Source organism: Salvia miltiorrhiza, chromosome 1 (assembly GCF_028751815.1).
Source record: "Salvia miltiorrhiza cultivar Shanhuang (shh) chromosome 1, IMPLAD_Smil_shh, whole genome shotgun sequence".
Taxonomy (NCBI): domain Eukaryota; kingdom Viridiplantae; phylum Streptophyta; class Magnoliopsida; order Lamiales; family Lamiaceae; genus Salvia; species Salvia miltiorrhiza.
Window position 1 is genome coordinate 63,272,746 of NC_080387.1, and position 16,636 is coordinate 63,289,381.

General features: G+C 36.8%; 2 protein-coding genes and 1 pseudogene across 2 annotated transcripts; 1 reads left to right on the forward strand and 2 right to left on the reverse strand.

Moving 5' to 3' along the window:
* The first annotated feature begins 438 nt into the window (after window positions 1-438).
* LOC131004051 (50S ribosomal protein 5, chloroplastic) lies at window positions 439-2,359 on the forward strand. The gene is made up of 2 exons (XM_057930629.1): window positions 439-672; window positions 1,785-2,359. The coding sequence occupies exons 1-2, from the start codon at window positions 594-596 to the stop codon at window positions 2,144-2,146; spliced, it is 441 nt and encodes a 146-aa protein (XP_057786612.1). The 5' UTR covers window positions 439-593; the 3' UTR covers window positions 2,147-2,359.
* Window positions 2,360-3,374: 1,015 nt separating this feature from the next.
* Window positions 3,375-6,652, reverse strand: LOC131003679 (E3 ubiquitin-protein ligase At4g11680-like; annotated as a pseudogene).
* Window positions 6,653-8,319: 1,667 nt separating this feature from the next.
* Window positions 8,320-15,029, reverse strand: LOC131004065 (alpha-L-arabinofuranosidase 1-like). Its single transcript, XM_057930653.1, has 18 exons — window positions 14,589-15,029; window positions 13,406-13,611; window positions 13,147-13,201; window positions 12,701-12,909; window positions 12,359-12,480; window positions 12,122-12,269; window positions 11,906-11,975; window positions 11,529-11,674; window positions 11,373-11,418; window positions 11,232-11,284; window positions 10,801-10,945; window positions 10,570-10,708; window positions 10,443-10,494; window positions 10,016-10,119; window positions 9,645-9,701; window positions 9,362-9,559; window positions 9,125-9,269; window positions 8,320-8,564 (listed from the first exon to the last, which is right to left on the reverse strand). Exons 2-18 carry the CDS (start codon window positions 13,577-13,579, stop codon window positions 8,412-8,414), a joined length of 2,016 nt encoding a protein of 671 aa, XP_057786636.1. The 5' UTR covers window positions 13,580-13,611; window positions 14,589-15,029; the 3' UTR covers window positions 8,320-8,411.
* Between the last annotated feature and the right edge of the window lie 1,607 nt (window positions 15,030-16,636).

Genomic DNA, 16,636 nt, shown 5'->3' on the forward strand with positions numbered 1-16,636 from the left:
TATACAAATGGTAGAATAGAATTCAAAAAATTCAATTTTTTTTTAATTATGCACGCGGCTTTAATTTCCGTCATTGAATTGTACTTGAAATAACAAGTAAGTCTTGAGCTCCCCTCCTCCCACATCGACTTACTTAATGGGAGGCTTACTCGAGTAAGTCCCATCAAGTCACTCGATGTGGGTGCTCTTAGTTGCCATGAGCTCAAATAAATTCCTCAACTATTAAATCATCCAAAAATTTAATTGATGTCAGACTGTTTAAAGAATATCAGAGATTTAATAAAATAATCATGTAATATTCAAGAAATTCGTTTAATTTTAATATGGAGTTTTTTAGGGGTAATATGGAGTTTCATATTACTCCAATTATTTTTAATTTATGATTCCGAATTGGTTAAATGTCGATATTCTTTCAAGGAAAAAATATTTGAAATAGTTGGAAAAGGGAAAATACATTACCCTATCTCTGTGCAAAACTCGTGTAAAAGACTCTTCACAAATCCCTTTTTTATTTTCGATTATTCAAAAATACTAGCAACAAAAATATATAGCGAGAGAAAGGCTTATCCATACTTTGGAAAAGCATTGGAGCAATGGCTCTCCTCTTCACCTCTCCTCTCTCCTCTCTTTCTCTAAATTCATCTTCAACTTCCAGAATTTCGGCTAAGCCTTGTAAGTATGAATACCATTTAAGTTGCGCGGCTATTAGGATGCAGTCGAGTATTGCCTCCACGTTTTTGGAAGAATTGTTGATATTCTTTTTTCCCCATTTTTATCTGCGAGAAATTAGCCCATTCATTACCATATAAATGCATTTGTTCTTAGCTTGTAATTGTTCTATTACAGATTTCTTTGTTGACTGACTATAGGAAAGAAATATTGAATTTTGTTTTTGGGTGAGCGCGGCATTTGATCTGGGTGTCGAGGAAAGATCAAATACGTTAACTCGATTCTTTCTTTTCTATTTTAGATTTTTTTGACTACATATTAGGATTCTGCTGTGAAAATCTTGGTCTTAGACTTGCTTTGAGCTGAATTTTAGTTTTTACTTTTAGATTGTGTTACTGTATCTGTTGGGTAATTGTATGAATTTTGCATTACCCCTTTGCTTATAGGTTTGTCTTTGAGGTATTTTCGCAAGCATGTAGTCTGCATTTTGATTGTCGATATCCGCTCCTTTGCAGTTCATGCTTATCTTATAAAGACCTCAAAATCATTGAAAATTTGGCTTGCCAATCTATCTTAATTTATTACGGGGTTAATTATAGTTTTTTTGTCCCTAACTTTCGTCATTTTTCAAAAAATGTTCACAGCTCACATTTTCACTTCAAAAACCTCAAACTTAAAAAAAAAATCGATTTTTACCCTGCACTTTAGAATGCGGCAAAGGAATAATTAATCACCTTGTCGGATTCTTAGGTGGATTAATTTCCCCCTAAGCATCAAAACGACATATAATCTTCGTAAGAATCCAACGAGGTGATTAATCATTCCGTCGCCCAATTATGTAATACGAGATATAAATTGAACTTTTTTCAAAGTTGGGGAATTTTTGAGGTGAAAACGTGAGTTAGTGACTTTTGTTGGAAAAAGTTGAAAGTTAGGGATACAAAGAATGATTACCTTTATTACGCTATGGTTGTGACAGATTGTTTTCTACATGTGGAATTGAAAGCGATATTGTCTTAATATGATGAAGCTCATTCATAACATCTGTTAATAGACTTTCAAATCTGCATCCATTAATGGAGTTGTGAATGCCACTGCAAATGTTTTGTTGTTAGGCTTCAGGGTGCCCCACAATGCCGTTGCTATGCATCAAAGATCCTTCGTGGGAGGCCGGATTCAAGTGCCCTTTGTTCTCAGCAACGGAGGTGCATTGATCGTTAAGGCATCCTCTGATATCGATGGAACAGAGTCCACCACCCCGGAGTCTCCCACCCCTGCTTCAGATGGGAAAGAGAAGAGCACGCCTGTTGAGAACCTCCCTTTGCAGTCCAAGGTTCAGGAACTGGAGCAGCAGAGGCTCAAGATGAAGCTGGCCAAGAAAATCAGGCTGAGGAGGAAGCGCCTCGTGAGGAAGCGCCACCTGAGGAAGAAGGGACGATGGCCACCTTCGAAGATGAAGAAGAACAAGAATGTTTGAACATTGTCTCTAGGAATTTTGCAGATTTACTGCTCACTCATTTCCCTTATTTTTTTTTGTTGCAGCTTCATGAAAAGTCACATTAGAATCCGTTCTTGTTCAATGTATATGTGACCTATTACAGTTAATCAGTTATCATCTTTCATATTACCAGAAGTTTGGTATTGGATGTAATATGATATTCTGAATCAAGTTTTTCCCCTTTTCTCTGTTTGCAGTTGGGCAAATCATATGGATTAAATAGAATTAGTCTTGTGATAATCTGTTTGGTTATGGACACAATTTGGTGCTCAAAATCAATATAGTGCCACATAGAATTAGTCTTGCCTTGTGACAAAATTATTCTTGGGTAATCTTAAACAAATTTAATCTCGATTTATTTCTAACTAATTTTATCTTGAGTAACCGAATGTATAGTTAAGAAATGTCAAATGTATTAGGGGAAATTAAAATTTTATGCCCCAACATTTAAATTCTTTTGAATCTCAACGTATGCGAAATTACAAAATGAATACATATACTATCGTTGTTGTTAACAATTGTATCAACCTATACGACCAGAATCTTGACTTGAGCTACAAAATCTCCAAACTAATTTATCAGCTCGATTTGGTTTTGATGTTGAAGATCGATCCACCTCAAACAATCACGAAACCCTAACTTTGTAGCATCAAATCGATGCGATATCGAAAAACTAGTTTGAGAGGCTTGTATAGTCCAAGTCAAATGGAATTTAGATTGATCGAAATTAATGCTGCAGTAGAAGAAAAATGACTTTTTCAGCAGTATAGAAGAATTGCTAACAATAATAAGTAGTATGCTTATTAATTTATAATTTCACATACATTAAGATTTTATTACGACAAAATAGTTCAAACATTAGGATATAAAATAGTGGAGTACTTTTTACTAGGTATTATTAAAATTTGACAAAACTGATCTGAACTCACCAACTCGATTTTATTGTTGTCAACTTTTGACTAAATATTAGGAGATCATATTTATGATTGGTGAACAATATTGGGTCTGACTAAAACCACTAACCCTATATAATGGAGCACAATCACAAAATCAAATTAGGAGAAATGTCACACTTAATTCCATAACCCTATGTGGTGGAGCCTCTTTGCTTGAAAATTATCAGTTGGAACACTCCAAATTCAGTTGGGCTGAAAAAAAACCAACAATATCACAATCAAAGCACAAAAACCTCAAATAGAGCAAGAAGTAGCATTGTTAATTTCTACTATTATAACTAATGGCCAAAAAGCCCTTCAAATATATCATAATGTAAATCTTCTTACAACTAAGAAAAGACAATAGAGAAAACTGCTCTACATTTCACAGGATTCACCTTTTCTTCCACTGTACAGTAGCTTGCAGATTAGCAAGAAGTTTTTCCCCTCATCTTTTTTTTTGGTGTTCCTGTAAAAGTTACGCGATAATAAGTATAGGGCCGGGATTGGTTAAACCAGAGTGTCGCCTCTGAGAATGTTGAACTTGCAAAGAGGGCATGTAGCGTTGATTCGGAGCCACTTAGTGATGCACTTGTGGTGGAAATGGTGGTGGCAGGGAAGGCTGCATAGCTCTGCTCCGTCTACGTACTTGAAAAGGCAGATGCAGCATTCCTGCACGGTGAAAGAGTCACAGAGAACATTCGATCAGATCAAGTTATAGAATCGGGATAAATATGAGTGTATAATTAGAAGATTAGCATTCCCTAAGGTTGTACTTGAAAAGGAATAAATCAAAGTGACAATGCACAGATTTAAGTTGAAGGTTAAGTAGTGGCTTTTACCAATTCGAATTGAAGGGTCATACGAAATCCATTTATTTATGACATCATATCCATAATTAGTATATTCATTATTTCATCATAGTTAGAAGTTCAGGCTCCAAATCAAGTTAACTAGTATAATTCATCACTCCAACTAGATGAACAAAAAGGTGATGATAGGAAGGACTTCATTCACTTCCTCCTCACACGAAGATGATGTTTAAAACATGAAATATTCACGATGAAGCATAAACGTATGAGGTAGGTTTTCATTTTTCCAATTTCCAAACTTCTAAGCATAAGAAGAAAGACAATCTGCTTATGGGTGATTGGCTGTTGCATATAAGCATTCAAAGATTGAAGCTGCATTAAACCAAGTTGTCGACTGAGGCATAGATTGTTGGTACATAAATAAAAGGCAAGAGATGATAGATACTTACAGAATCCTCCGGTTGAAGAACAAGCTCTGCCATGGAGATGCTATCGCCTTCCAGTGCAGTTAAGTTAACTTCTTGTTTCTTTTCGTTTTGAAAAGCCCCGACAGAATCTTGCTGGCCGATATAAATACTTGGGAAGAGACCTGATATCGTTTTCAGAGGCTCCGTCTCCGATAGTCATTGCATAGGCGACTGTGGCTAAGATCGGGAAACAACAGAACAGCAGAAGGAAAATGATGCACGCCATCGCAATGCAGAAGATCATGAAAAACACATCAAAGGCTAGAAAAACCACTGACAACCTACAGTTTAGACAAAACTGGTATTAACATAAAACTGTTTTTTAACACTCTGATGCATGACTGCATCAAAGTGTACAAGAAATTAAGCACTGCGTACCAGTAAAGACGAGGAGAATCTTGCAGAAGTGGCTGGCCTCCGATTACAATCCAATAAAAACCAAAAACCCACCAGACGGATGAAACAATAGTATTGACGGACTCCAATTTCTTGATGATGCTGAAAATAATAATAATTAAAAAATAATAATAATAATAATAACATGAGAAATTGATATATTCGACTCCTCAGTTATTCGATATGATGACCCACCGGTGTACCATTAGTGTAGAACATGGAACTCGGTGATATAAATGGCCACAGAAAGAAACTTATGGCGGAACGATTTCATCTTCTGTGGCCTCACCAACCTTCAACGCGAGAAACTAATGAAGAGTGACCAAAAAGACTAATTTCCACCTCACATTGCAACTATATGCCACTAATTATCAACCAATTATTTTTTTTGGAAGCTTTGCAGCCAAATTCTCCTCTCTTAACTTCACATATATAACATTACGTACTATTACGTCACATAGCAAACATTCATAACCTTTTTTGTTTTTCCAGATTAATTGGAGGAATCTTCATTACACCATTAGTACATTTTGATTGCCTCATTAAAATAATAACCATTCATATGCATAAGTACAATACTAGATTTGACAGCAGCAGCTTTGGTCCGATGAATGCATTGAGAAATTTTTGGCATAAATCCATAAATGTTTACTGCTGACGCACAAGTCGCGTTGAGGACATGAACTTAAGCCAAATTTTTGCAGTCTTTTATTACATAACATCCGCGAGAGAATGCTTTAACGCGACATAATCCTAAGTCGTAAACAATAATTAGCAAAAGGCTAACCTTTCGCATATAAACAACCCACAATTTGGTCTCAAACCAATAAAATAAAACCAGGGTCAATATCTAACTCCCCAGATTCTACTTCTATTATTGGACAATTCACATAGATGAAAGCTATTATTGCTTCAAGACTTCAAATCCTAGAGGACAGAAGTCTAATTAAAATACTCAACACAAATGAACATATCCACAAAATGCAGCAAAGAATATTCAAAGCTCAACCTCATGTCAAACCCCATCCACCAACATCCCTCTCAAAACAATAATACATAACCAATCACATATAGATATATATAGTAGATTAACATACAATATAAAAAAGTCAACACCTGCAAATGCAATTCCCCTAATCTGTAATTTGCAGCCCAGTAACATGGACAACATAAAAATTAAAATAAAAAATAATCATAAAACAAGAAACAAAACAAAACCCTCCAAAAAACCAACATCAATCAATCAGAAATTCACATAAAAAGTCCAAGATCAAACCAAAAAAAATTACCTATTGTGACAGAAAGCAGAGCACAAAAACCCTCTTGGAAAACAGCACTCTTGCCCCCCATCGCCGCCGCCGCCGCCGCCAACATCATCAAGACTCCGGCTTTGGTACTCATCCCACACAAACCCCACATGCAGAAGGCACTGCAAAGCGTAGCCACAAACCCACAACCTTAAAGGAGTGGAAGGCCGCTCTCGGACAGTGACCAGCAGCACGAAAACGGACACCACAACAAATGCCAAGTTCCATATCATGTCGAGGAACAGAAAGGGCCTCGAGTAGCCACAGTCTCTCGTCAGCGGAGCTAGAGAATCGCCGCTCTCATCGTCTTCATCACCATCAGCATCGTCGCCATTACTGTAAATTTCAGGTTCCACGTCAATCAAGACTCGATTTTGGTCGGAGTTGGCGGATGTTCTGGTAAAAGGGCGTGAAAAGGAGGTTCTTGCGAACCCTATATCGCTGCCGCTGAGTAAAAGCCGCGGAAACTCTTGGTTCATCATGAGAGAGAGAGAGAGGTCTGAGCTGGGGAGTGGTGGGAGATGAAGACTGGTGGAGGAACTGGTTGAGAAGGGAAGATGAAAATGGTTTTGTGTAGTTTGGTGGTGGGGGCCACTGGTGGGGTTTGAGGGAGAGGGGGTGGGGGTGGGGTGGCAGGTGAGCTTAGTCATACGACACAAATGGTTTGACTAAAAGACAAGTAGACAACATAAATCCTCGTACAAATGCATTTATCCTTAAATATCCTCAAATTTTAATATTTAAAAAAAATATTATTACTATTATTTTATTCAAAAACACTTAATTTTTAATATTTTTTTAAAAATATTTAATTATATAAAATTTGATAACAAAATAATAAGTCAACTTATCAAATTTTAGATGAAGGGAAGTTGTTTTATTAGACTATGTGAAAGAAATATCACTAACAATTCAATGAAATGACTCATTATTCTATAGTCGACTTTTATATAAAATACTTTTTAAAAAATATTAAAAATATAGATATCTTTTGAGAAATGTTAAAAGTTGAAAATACAAAATATGAGTAACATACGAAAAGAGTGGAAAAAAAAGAGTTGAAGGGAAAATCCAAAAGCCTATTTTTCTTTGATATTTGTCTCTTATTTTGCATCATTTTCCTGAATTTGGGATCCTTACATTAATTTGGTACTGCTTTTTGTTTCAAAAATTAATGGGGAATCGTAATTGTATGATATGGAGATAGATTTGAACGTGGGTGGGGATTTGGCAATATTACCCATTTGAAAAAGACACTATGCTGAAAATGTGATGAAATAGTGAAATTAGTTAAAAAGCAATAACTTTCTACTACAAGAAAACAACGGGGAAAAGGGGAATGGGATGCCTTCGCAGGGTTAAAGTTGTAAATTCAACCACTCCTTGTCCACAATGTTATCATCACCCTCACCCCTTTTCTATACAGAATTTTGCTTTGTTTGAGCCATTTATATACTAAAAATAAGAGAATAAGGCAGTTCGCAGATTTTGGACCAAATAAATGTTTGCACTAAATTATTACAATCATTGAATGATTATGTGCCAAATTAAGTAGGTTCGGTTTAAAGGGATTTGACCCATAATTAGACTCAACTATTCTATTCAATCGAGTTCCCTTTTTGTTGGGCCTATCGCAAGCCTAGCCCATAGGTTCTTCTTAATTGTAGTCTTTAGATTACATTCAACACTTAAATTATTACTACTAGCTATTTTCCTTTTTATTTGCTGATATAACTTTTGATTTATAAATTTTTGTAATTAAATTTTGGTAACATGAATCTAAAAAGTCTCGTTTTACTATAACGAGCTTAATATCGTTTGGCAGGATCATTTTATTTGAAACTCAATTATTTTAATCGAAAGAAATTGAGAATTTAGTATTTCAACTGCCGCACTTTAAAAGTCATACATTACAATTACAAAACCGACCAAAGCTTTTTTTTTTTCTTTTCTTTAAGCAATCATTCGTAGATACTTAGCATGAGTTTGTAGATATCATATTGACTAAGATTAGAGAACAAAACATTTATTTCCCTAAGAAAAAACAAAACATTTATTATTAGGGGTTGGCCGAATTTGTTATATCCACCTCATTCTTTTTTATTTCTCAAATATAAATTTTTCTTATACTTTTCGCTTTAGTCAATCGGAACACGTAATCAAATTTAATCTTTTTCTTTAGTAATATAACAGCATATGTAACTACTAACTAGAAACGAAAATTGCTTAAAGAAATGAGAAAACAAACACCATCATCTTATTTACTTTTCGTATTATTACCATTTTAATTCATTAAAACATATATCCAGATAGAATCATTCCCTCCCTCAGTAGGAAGATACATCAACAGAATCAGATCCCACAGTTGTGATGATATGGTTGGAGTTTATTAACAAGTCAATAGATGTCAAAGAATGTGGAGGAACCACCACATCCATCTCCTCCCCCACTTCGTCTAGCTGACTCTTCGTCGGCACCACCTGCAGACGAGGATAAACAAGAATCGAAGATGAAACACAAACAAGATTAACGCAATGCAGCGACTAGCGAGAGAAAAACATCGTCTCGTGCAAGAATAACTCTAGTCTGCATGGTTTGGACTATACGCAAGCAGGCAGGGCAGGGGTGGACGGAGAAAAAAATCTTGACAGGAGTTGTATTTTTTGAATTTCAATTTCGAGGTTTTTGGAAGACAATTTTCCTATGATTAGGGGCTTTTTGCACAAACATTCACCCAAAAATAAGATAATTTGATGAATTTATAAGAATAATAAATAATTTGCTTGGTGGGGGCTCGAGCCCCCCTCCCTCTCCCCTGTGTCCGCTAGCTGTCCAAGGAGTAAGGACAGGGCCGGCCGGGGCTGGGGTGGCCCCGCCCACAGACCTTTTTTTCGGCCTGCCTGGTCTGGAAAATGGGTTATAGTGTAAAATACCCAGGCCGGGGAAAATGCACTATTCGGGCCGGGCGGATTTTAGATAGCTTTACAAAGCAGGCATAACTATGTCAAGTTGGGGCAGAAAAAATGTGTGATCCAAGTACCTTGTTTGGCGCTTGGAAAGAATTCTCGTCCTTCACGTTGCCAGATGTCAGCACGACCTTGGTCGATCCCGATGATTGCAATGAGTTAACCTCCAACCCATCAACCGAAATCTGGAGTGTCACATTGTTGCTTCCAAAATTCACCGACCTACAAAAATTATGTTTGAACTTGTTGAATTTCTAACCATCTAAGAAGAAGCTAAGGCTTTTTAGCAGTTGGGAAAATTTAACGAACGTACCTTTATCCTCAGGTGTTTCCTGTTGTCTGCATCTTTCCACGTGATGGCAGAAGCAATGAGAGAGCTCGAAGGGTTGGACCGAAGGGAAGAATCAAGGAGGGTCGCCCCGTTTGACTCCCGGAAGAAATGCTGCATCCAGTAACTAGGAGTTCCATACGCGTGGGAAGAGTCGAACACAATTGCATCCGGGTTCCACCTAAAGCCAAAAGAGCAGCTTGACATGAGACACGCGAAGAATCTAAACGAGATGAAGAAATTAGAACGAGAGAACCAACACGTACGTCCTGTCGTTGGTGTTCACGAATAGAGGCGCATAACTTGCCATCTCGACAGCATCACTGCAGAGGAGGCAGAGGAAAGAGAAGTGCTCATCAGAATTACCAACGAGGAAGTCAAAGAGTCACACGTGCAGGCGGACCCAGAAAAAATCCCTGGTGGGGGGGGGGGGTATATTTTCTAAATTTTAAGTATGAGACTTCAAAAGGACAATTTTCTTACGATTTGATCGAGTGATAGAGGCTATTGTACAATGGTTCACACAAAATACCGATAATTTGACGATTTCAAAAGAGTTATATATATAAAAAATATCTTTTGTCAGTGCACATGTTCAAGGCAGCGTGTATATTTTGGAATACGACAAGATTAATACCAGTTCTTTTCAAGCCCGATGAGAAAGCCCGCTTCAGCAATCGCTGCTAAGAGACTACCATTGCCAGCATCGTCTCCTGTGACAGCATACTCGCTCACAAAAGCCTGCACCATTAATCACATCACCTAAGGGGGCGTTTACTTTGCATGATTGATAAAATAGAGGATTGAGTATTTTTATCCTCAAGAGTAGGATTATTTCAATCCCACTCTTTTGATGGGATAAGAATCAAGCAAAACTAGCTTAAATGATAAAAATAATCAAGGGCCTTGAGATATCCCAAAGTTTCAATCCAACAAAGTAAACAAGGGAATTAGCCTTACTATTTTTATCTATCAAGGCTAATCCTTCAAAGTAAACGCCCCCTAAGCATATTAGCCTGCACCAAACTTCTAACACTTGAAACTGGAAAATGTCGAAAGCAAACCTTTGGACCACTCCGTGGTGCTTTATCAAACTTTTGAGCTGTTCCAAAGACACTACTTCGCGCTGCTATATATCTGTCAGCATGGAAATAGAGGATTAGCGATAGATACATTACATCCGTAAAATACGAAGAAAGATAAATTCTTACATGATAATCATAAAAATCAGCTGGATGATCCAAAGGCTTGGAAGAACCATCACAATTTGATATTATTTTGATGTCGGGATAAGCACGCTTTATTGCATCGTAGAACCTGAGGTAGTTCCCTGCATCATCAGAAAATAAAGAAAAATCTCAGAAGATCATGCAACCGATCTATATTTTCTCGATTTTTAATTTTTGGTTCATTATTTTATACCGAGGTAATATTTCTTTCCACAATCCTCATTCCCCACTGCAACATATTTCAGGTCAAAGGGTTCCGGATGGCCCAATGCTGCTCGAACCGAACCCCATTTTGAATGAGCATCGCCTCGTGCAAATTCAAGACCGTCCAATATTTCCTGCAATGTGTAAAGAGCACATATCACTGTGAAACACACTAAAGCAGAACTCCAAACATAAGGAGCAGTCGATAGAAATAAATTTATTTGATAGGGACAGCAGGCTGTCGTTTCTAACATGTATTAGCAAGAAGAGAAAGGAATACATCTGTTTTTGAGACAGAGCTTCGACTGACTAGATCTCTAGAAGATGATCAAGTTCATACCTAAAACAGAATTTCCTTGCAGAAAACTTCACTATTTCCATAAACAGTAGCAAATTAAAAAAGAGAGTTTGAGGCTGTACTTTTATGAAAGGGGAGACGCTGGAAGTCTCAACTTCATCATTGTGGCTGACTCCTGAAAATAATAAAACGTTACGAACGAAGAAGTTAGAGTTAAAGCGACAAGCAATTAAAGAGATCTATTTATGTAGTATAAACTGTACCGTTGTTGAACACCCATATAGGTGATGTACCCAAATCCTCCGCTAGCTGCCAAAGAATTATATTTAAAAAGAACAAAAGAGACATTGAGGTAGTGAGAATATCAGCACTTATTCCCGTCGACTAAGCTTCAAATACAATGACATCATAAATCTTACCTGGAGAAATTCGAAATGGCCGAGCCCATCATCAGTCCAATAATGCCAGACGTCACCGAAATGCCCTGGCCGCTCCTCCCAGGGCCCGATAGTTTCCTTCCATCGGAATGCATTTCTTAACCAATCACCTTCGACAAAACAACCACCTGACACCGTGGAAAGATGTTATATCCAAAGTGAGGCACCACATAACAACACGAGTATGGTATAGTTATAGAGAATTTCCTATAGAACAAAAAAATTAACTCAAAATAGTGGATCTGCACTATAATCAGCTGCTGGTTTTCACTGGTCAAGTGTAGACAAGATTAATCCAAAACAGATTAATCTTTGAATTAAAGAAGATTGAAAAACTAAGAAAATTTTACTGGTTGTACCTGGAAATCTCATAAACCCCGGTTTCAAATCTTTCAGCATAGCAAACAGATCATTGCGAAAGCCATGTCCCTGTGTTAAGAAATAGTAGTCGCCTTTAATCAAATGTCATGACAGGTCTAACTCTTGATAACTTGGCATTTGGATGCTCACATAAGAGTCCATTATTCAAGTGACATGTAACGACGAGAAACTTAGCACCAGGTAAGCATTTGCACCTTATATGTGTCTGTGGGCATTAATGATACTTGATCAAACCATATGACACCTTTCTTGGTTGTTGTCAGTTGAAGTCTTGCTTTTGCATCACTTCCTTTTGCTTGTAAAGTAGCTTCCATCTTAGTCCAGTTTGAAACGTCAGAGGCTCTGTAAAACCATACACAACTTGAGGTTTAATAGAAGCAGGATTTGCTTGGTTATCAAAACTATACAAGGTATGAGTCACCGATTCTTACACAATGTTAGTAGCAGCCAGCATCTGCAGTCCAGTTGACCCAGTAAGTGACACAGACAAATTAATGGGCCCCGATGAACGTCCATAAAAAACCAACTTATACGTCTTCCCTTGTTCAATATTCTGCGAAAAAAAAATCAATACAGTTAACAAAAGTCAGCTGAAAGGTCGTAGAGGAACAACATAAGCTGGTTTTTTTTTTTTTGAGGGTAGAACGAACTGTTAAACAGTAGTCATTCAAGTATGTATCTTTGTCGAGATAGTATGTAAATCATGTCATTCCCTATTACTTATAGCTAAGAATCACGAATGCGTTTAGATTTCTAAAGAGAATGAGTTATACCATTCCCCAGAAACCGGGGTTGTATATACCGACACCTCCAGCTGGACAAGCTTTGGAACCTTCACCACAAAGCACCTCCATTCGTAATGCAATTTTATTTCGCTCAAAGCATGATGTACGGTCTGTCGATACAATCACAGATGATTCGTTCCCAATGAAAGACCAAGGATCGATATTTGAAGGCACGTTGGGGCCACCAGCTTCAAAACCTGCAGTTACTTACATAAGTCTCCACAAAAGAAGTTCATAACCTGTCTCATGCTAGCTTAAAAATAAGAGATCATAATTGCTAAAACTATGACATTATTATTATTATTATTATTATTATTATGTCCCTAATGGAAAATTCAAGCAAGAAAGAAGTTCAAAATCAAAATTCCTCACGAAAATCAAAATTTTATAACATTATTATCAGCAAGCATATAAGAAAGTATTCTTCAACCGACCTCTGTTGCTGACAAGCTCCGCCCACAATCCTCCGGCTCCAGCATGATTAATCTCCTGCAGATATCACAAAGAATCTCATCGACAAGCTCAATATACGATAGCCAACATGGCCATCACTTTACGTGCGTGCCATTTTGATTAGCAAATACATTTTCCGTTTTTTTAGCTGATATATTAAATTGGTGCTGCAAGATGTGTAACTGATGCTGATGAGCTATGGTGTATATACAAAATTCCGTGAACGCTGATCAAACTCACCTCAAAAAATATACCAAACAAGGTTTTTGGTATCTTTTTTGCTGATGCTTCGGACGCATTTACATAAAGAGCAACGGGTTGGTCTGCTTCGATCCCATCAGCAGAAGATTGGTAGAATGCACTCAGCGCAATGAAAAAGAAGAAAATTCCGGGCCACAGACTAATTGCACCCATCTCTTCCGTGACGTATCCAGTGTATGGTCAGCCTATTGTAAGAACATATGAATGCTAATTCAGTTTTCTTCTATCAGTCAAGAGGAGCAAACCAATTGACAGAAGCAAAGTACCACGACTAGACGTGAAATGGCTGTCTTTTATAACAACTTGATAAGATCTACATTACAACAGGTCAAATCTGCAAAACTTTTAGCTTTAAACTTTACATATCTAGGGACTAACTCGTACAAATTACAATCCTCTATCAACCTATCAAACTATCCTCTTTTTCTTTTCTCTTTTTTGAAAGTAATTTGATTTTATGACCTCAAACCATCTACCATCTGTTTATTTAGACATTGGTGTAAACACACAGCAACCAAAGAAGTTCGAGGACCAAAATATTGTCTGAAATCAGAATGCCAGTTTCTTTAACTATAGTTTTCATACAGATTAGTGTGATCTCTCCCATGTCACATTCTTTAAATAATTCTATGAATCCTAACACCCATATATGAAAGGAGAAAGAGTAGACTGGTAAAGATCATGTCTGATCATAAATTGGATGTACTAATAAAGGCTAAACTGCATGCTTTACAATGCCATGCAACAATCTTTTTCACTAATTTTCATCAATTTCTAATCATCAATCTCTTCCCCTATTGATGGTACACACTACATAAGAAAGTCAACGCTTTTGCCCAAAACAGCAAAAAAAATCAATAGCAGAATATGCCTGGCGCAATACCTTTTAAGGGACACAAACAAAACAATTTTCCTCTATAAAATATTCATCTCTATCAAGAATTGAAATAGAACAGACTATAAATAGAACAGAAGCTGGAATTGGAATCAACATCAAACGAGAAAGGATTCCACCGTCAAGTTTAACATCACAAAACTCAGAGATTAATTATTCAAGAATTGGTCTCCAATTGTACCCAAAAAATAAAAGCTAAAACAGAGTAAAAACTGAAACTTTATTCAGTAAAGCCAAGATTTCCTTATTTTGTCAAGGTAATTTTACCTGGAAATGGTCCGACCAGGTAAGAAGGTCTTGCGCCGAGATTTCTAGTTTTTTTTATTTATGTGCGACTGTGTGAGAGAAAAAAAGGATGCTCGCAAATTGCAATCTTGGAGTGAAAGATGATAGTGATGAATGGCGATGACGACGATGCTGATGACGAGAGAGAGAGAGAGAGAGAGGCAGTTAAATAGTGAGCTCGCAACTCCTTGCTTGCTTGTGATTACCATTAATCACTTTAATGGCGTTGAAATTTGTTGCCAAAAGCACACTGTGTGTGTGCCAGTGTGTGTCTTTTTCTTGCTTGAAGACACAAAATTATGGCTGCGAGAAGCAGCAAGTCCAGATTTTGATCTTTATCTTTGGCTTAACGTAAGCGGCTTCTGAAGGTTGGCTACTTGGCTTTTCTTGCAAATATGCTTTTGTTGAGAATCTTGAGATTAATGTTTGAGAAAATTGCTTTGTGCAGATTACTAACTTAATTTCTATGTGTTTAGATATGTTAATGGGACTCTTAATTTCCGTCACTTCCTAATTCCCATTTTAAGTTTGAATTCCTTATCAATAAACATATGTATAGTTAGTCTGTGCGTGCGTTAGCCTAACAATCAAACGTGATTAATATATAAAATTATGAGCGAAAATTTGAAGTAGTCAAAATGAAGCATAAAATACTGTTTATGATCACTCATTGAAAAATTATAAAATTTGGTATTTTTTAATGATTTCAAGTGTTTTTACCCTTAATTAGACGGACCGGGTAGGATTAGGCACGCGGGCCAGGTTAAACACTTATGACACTATTAGTGTCATAAATGTCAAGATTTTACTTAGTTTTATTTTGAATTTCCGTTTGCACTATGTCATAAGTGCCAACGAAAATTCAAAATAAAACCAAGTAAAATGATTATTTAGGCACTTATGACACTATTAGTGTCAACGAAAATCCAAAATAAAATCAAGTAAAATGGTCATTTTGGCACTTATGGCATTATTAGTGTCATGCGTGCAGCACAAATATAGAAACAACAACAATAGAATCAATAAATCATGATGTGAAGAAGATGAAACACATGAAACAAACAAACAAACAAAAAACCCTAAATGGATAATCTAAACCCTAAATGAATAATCTAAACCCTAAATGGAAGATCTAAAATGGTCCTTTTGGTAAGTGCCATATGTGCGCCATAAGTGTCATACGTGCACAACACAAATACAGAAACAACATAATAGAATGAAGAAATCGTGATGTGAAGAAGATAAAACACATGAAACAAACAAACAACCAAAAAACAAACAAAACCTCGCACCAAAACTCGTCGGCTCACTGCAAATTCGTCGAAAGCGGCGAGAGAGAGAGAGAGAGAGGGGGGGAAGCACGACTGCGAAATTGGAATCAAAATGGTACTATACTGATTTCTGCTCTTCATCGACGCGGAGGGAGAGAGGAAGGGAAGCTGGGATCTGAGGGATGAATTTTGAACCTGATTGGGGCTGGATCTGAGGATCCAACGGGTTAAAAGGGTATGTTAGTCACACAGCTTAAAAAATGGGCCAATTTTTTTTTTTTTTTCAATTGCGGGTTAAAAATTGTGTTTGTAACTTCAATAGGGCCATCTTGCCCTATTGTTTCTAAAATTATTGACCGAATTTATGGTCACAATCTGAGAACACGGTAATCAACCTATATAATTATTGTATTCATAGTTAAATTTATCGTATTAAATAAAAATAAATTTCTCCCTCTAAAATTCGAACACAAACGCTTCACTATATAATCTGCATTGCATCCAAATAGATGTTCACAGACAGTCAAATGACGGAGAATGATTCTCCATTCTCATTTTAAATCACGGTTCTCATTTGTAGATGGTTCTCATTTTAAATGATGGAGAATGATTCTCCATTTTAAATCACGATTCTCCATATATATATATATATATATATATATATAGTGGGCCGGCCGCTCCAATGAGACCCCCTAATTTTAGTGAGATTTAGGGCACGATCTGATGCGTTTATTTTATCAATCCTATGACTGATATTGT

Bases quoted from the DNA above. Each gene is read 5' to 3' on its own strand.
- LOC131004051 (XM_057930629.1), top strand. From the start codon at position 594: ATGGCTCTCCTCTTCACCTCTCCTCTCTCCTCTCTTTCTCTAAATTCA. The intron at 673-1,784 runs GTAAGTATGAAT...TTTTGTTGTTAG, and splicing joins CAGAATTTCGGCTAAGCCTT to GCTTCAGGGTGCCCCACAAT.
- LOC131004065 (XM_057930653.1), bottom strand. From the start codon at position 13,579: ATGGGTGCAATTAGTCTGTGGCCCGGAATTTTCTTCTTTTTCATTGCG. The intron at 11,675-11,905 runs GTACAACCAGTA...CCACGGTGTCAG, and splicing joins GGGGTTTATGAGATTTCCAG to GTGGTTGTTTTGTCGAAGGT. The intron at 9,560-9,644 runs GTACGTGTTGGT...TTTTGGCTTTAG, and splicing joins GTGAACACCAACGACAGGAC to GTGGAACCCGGATGCAATTG.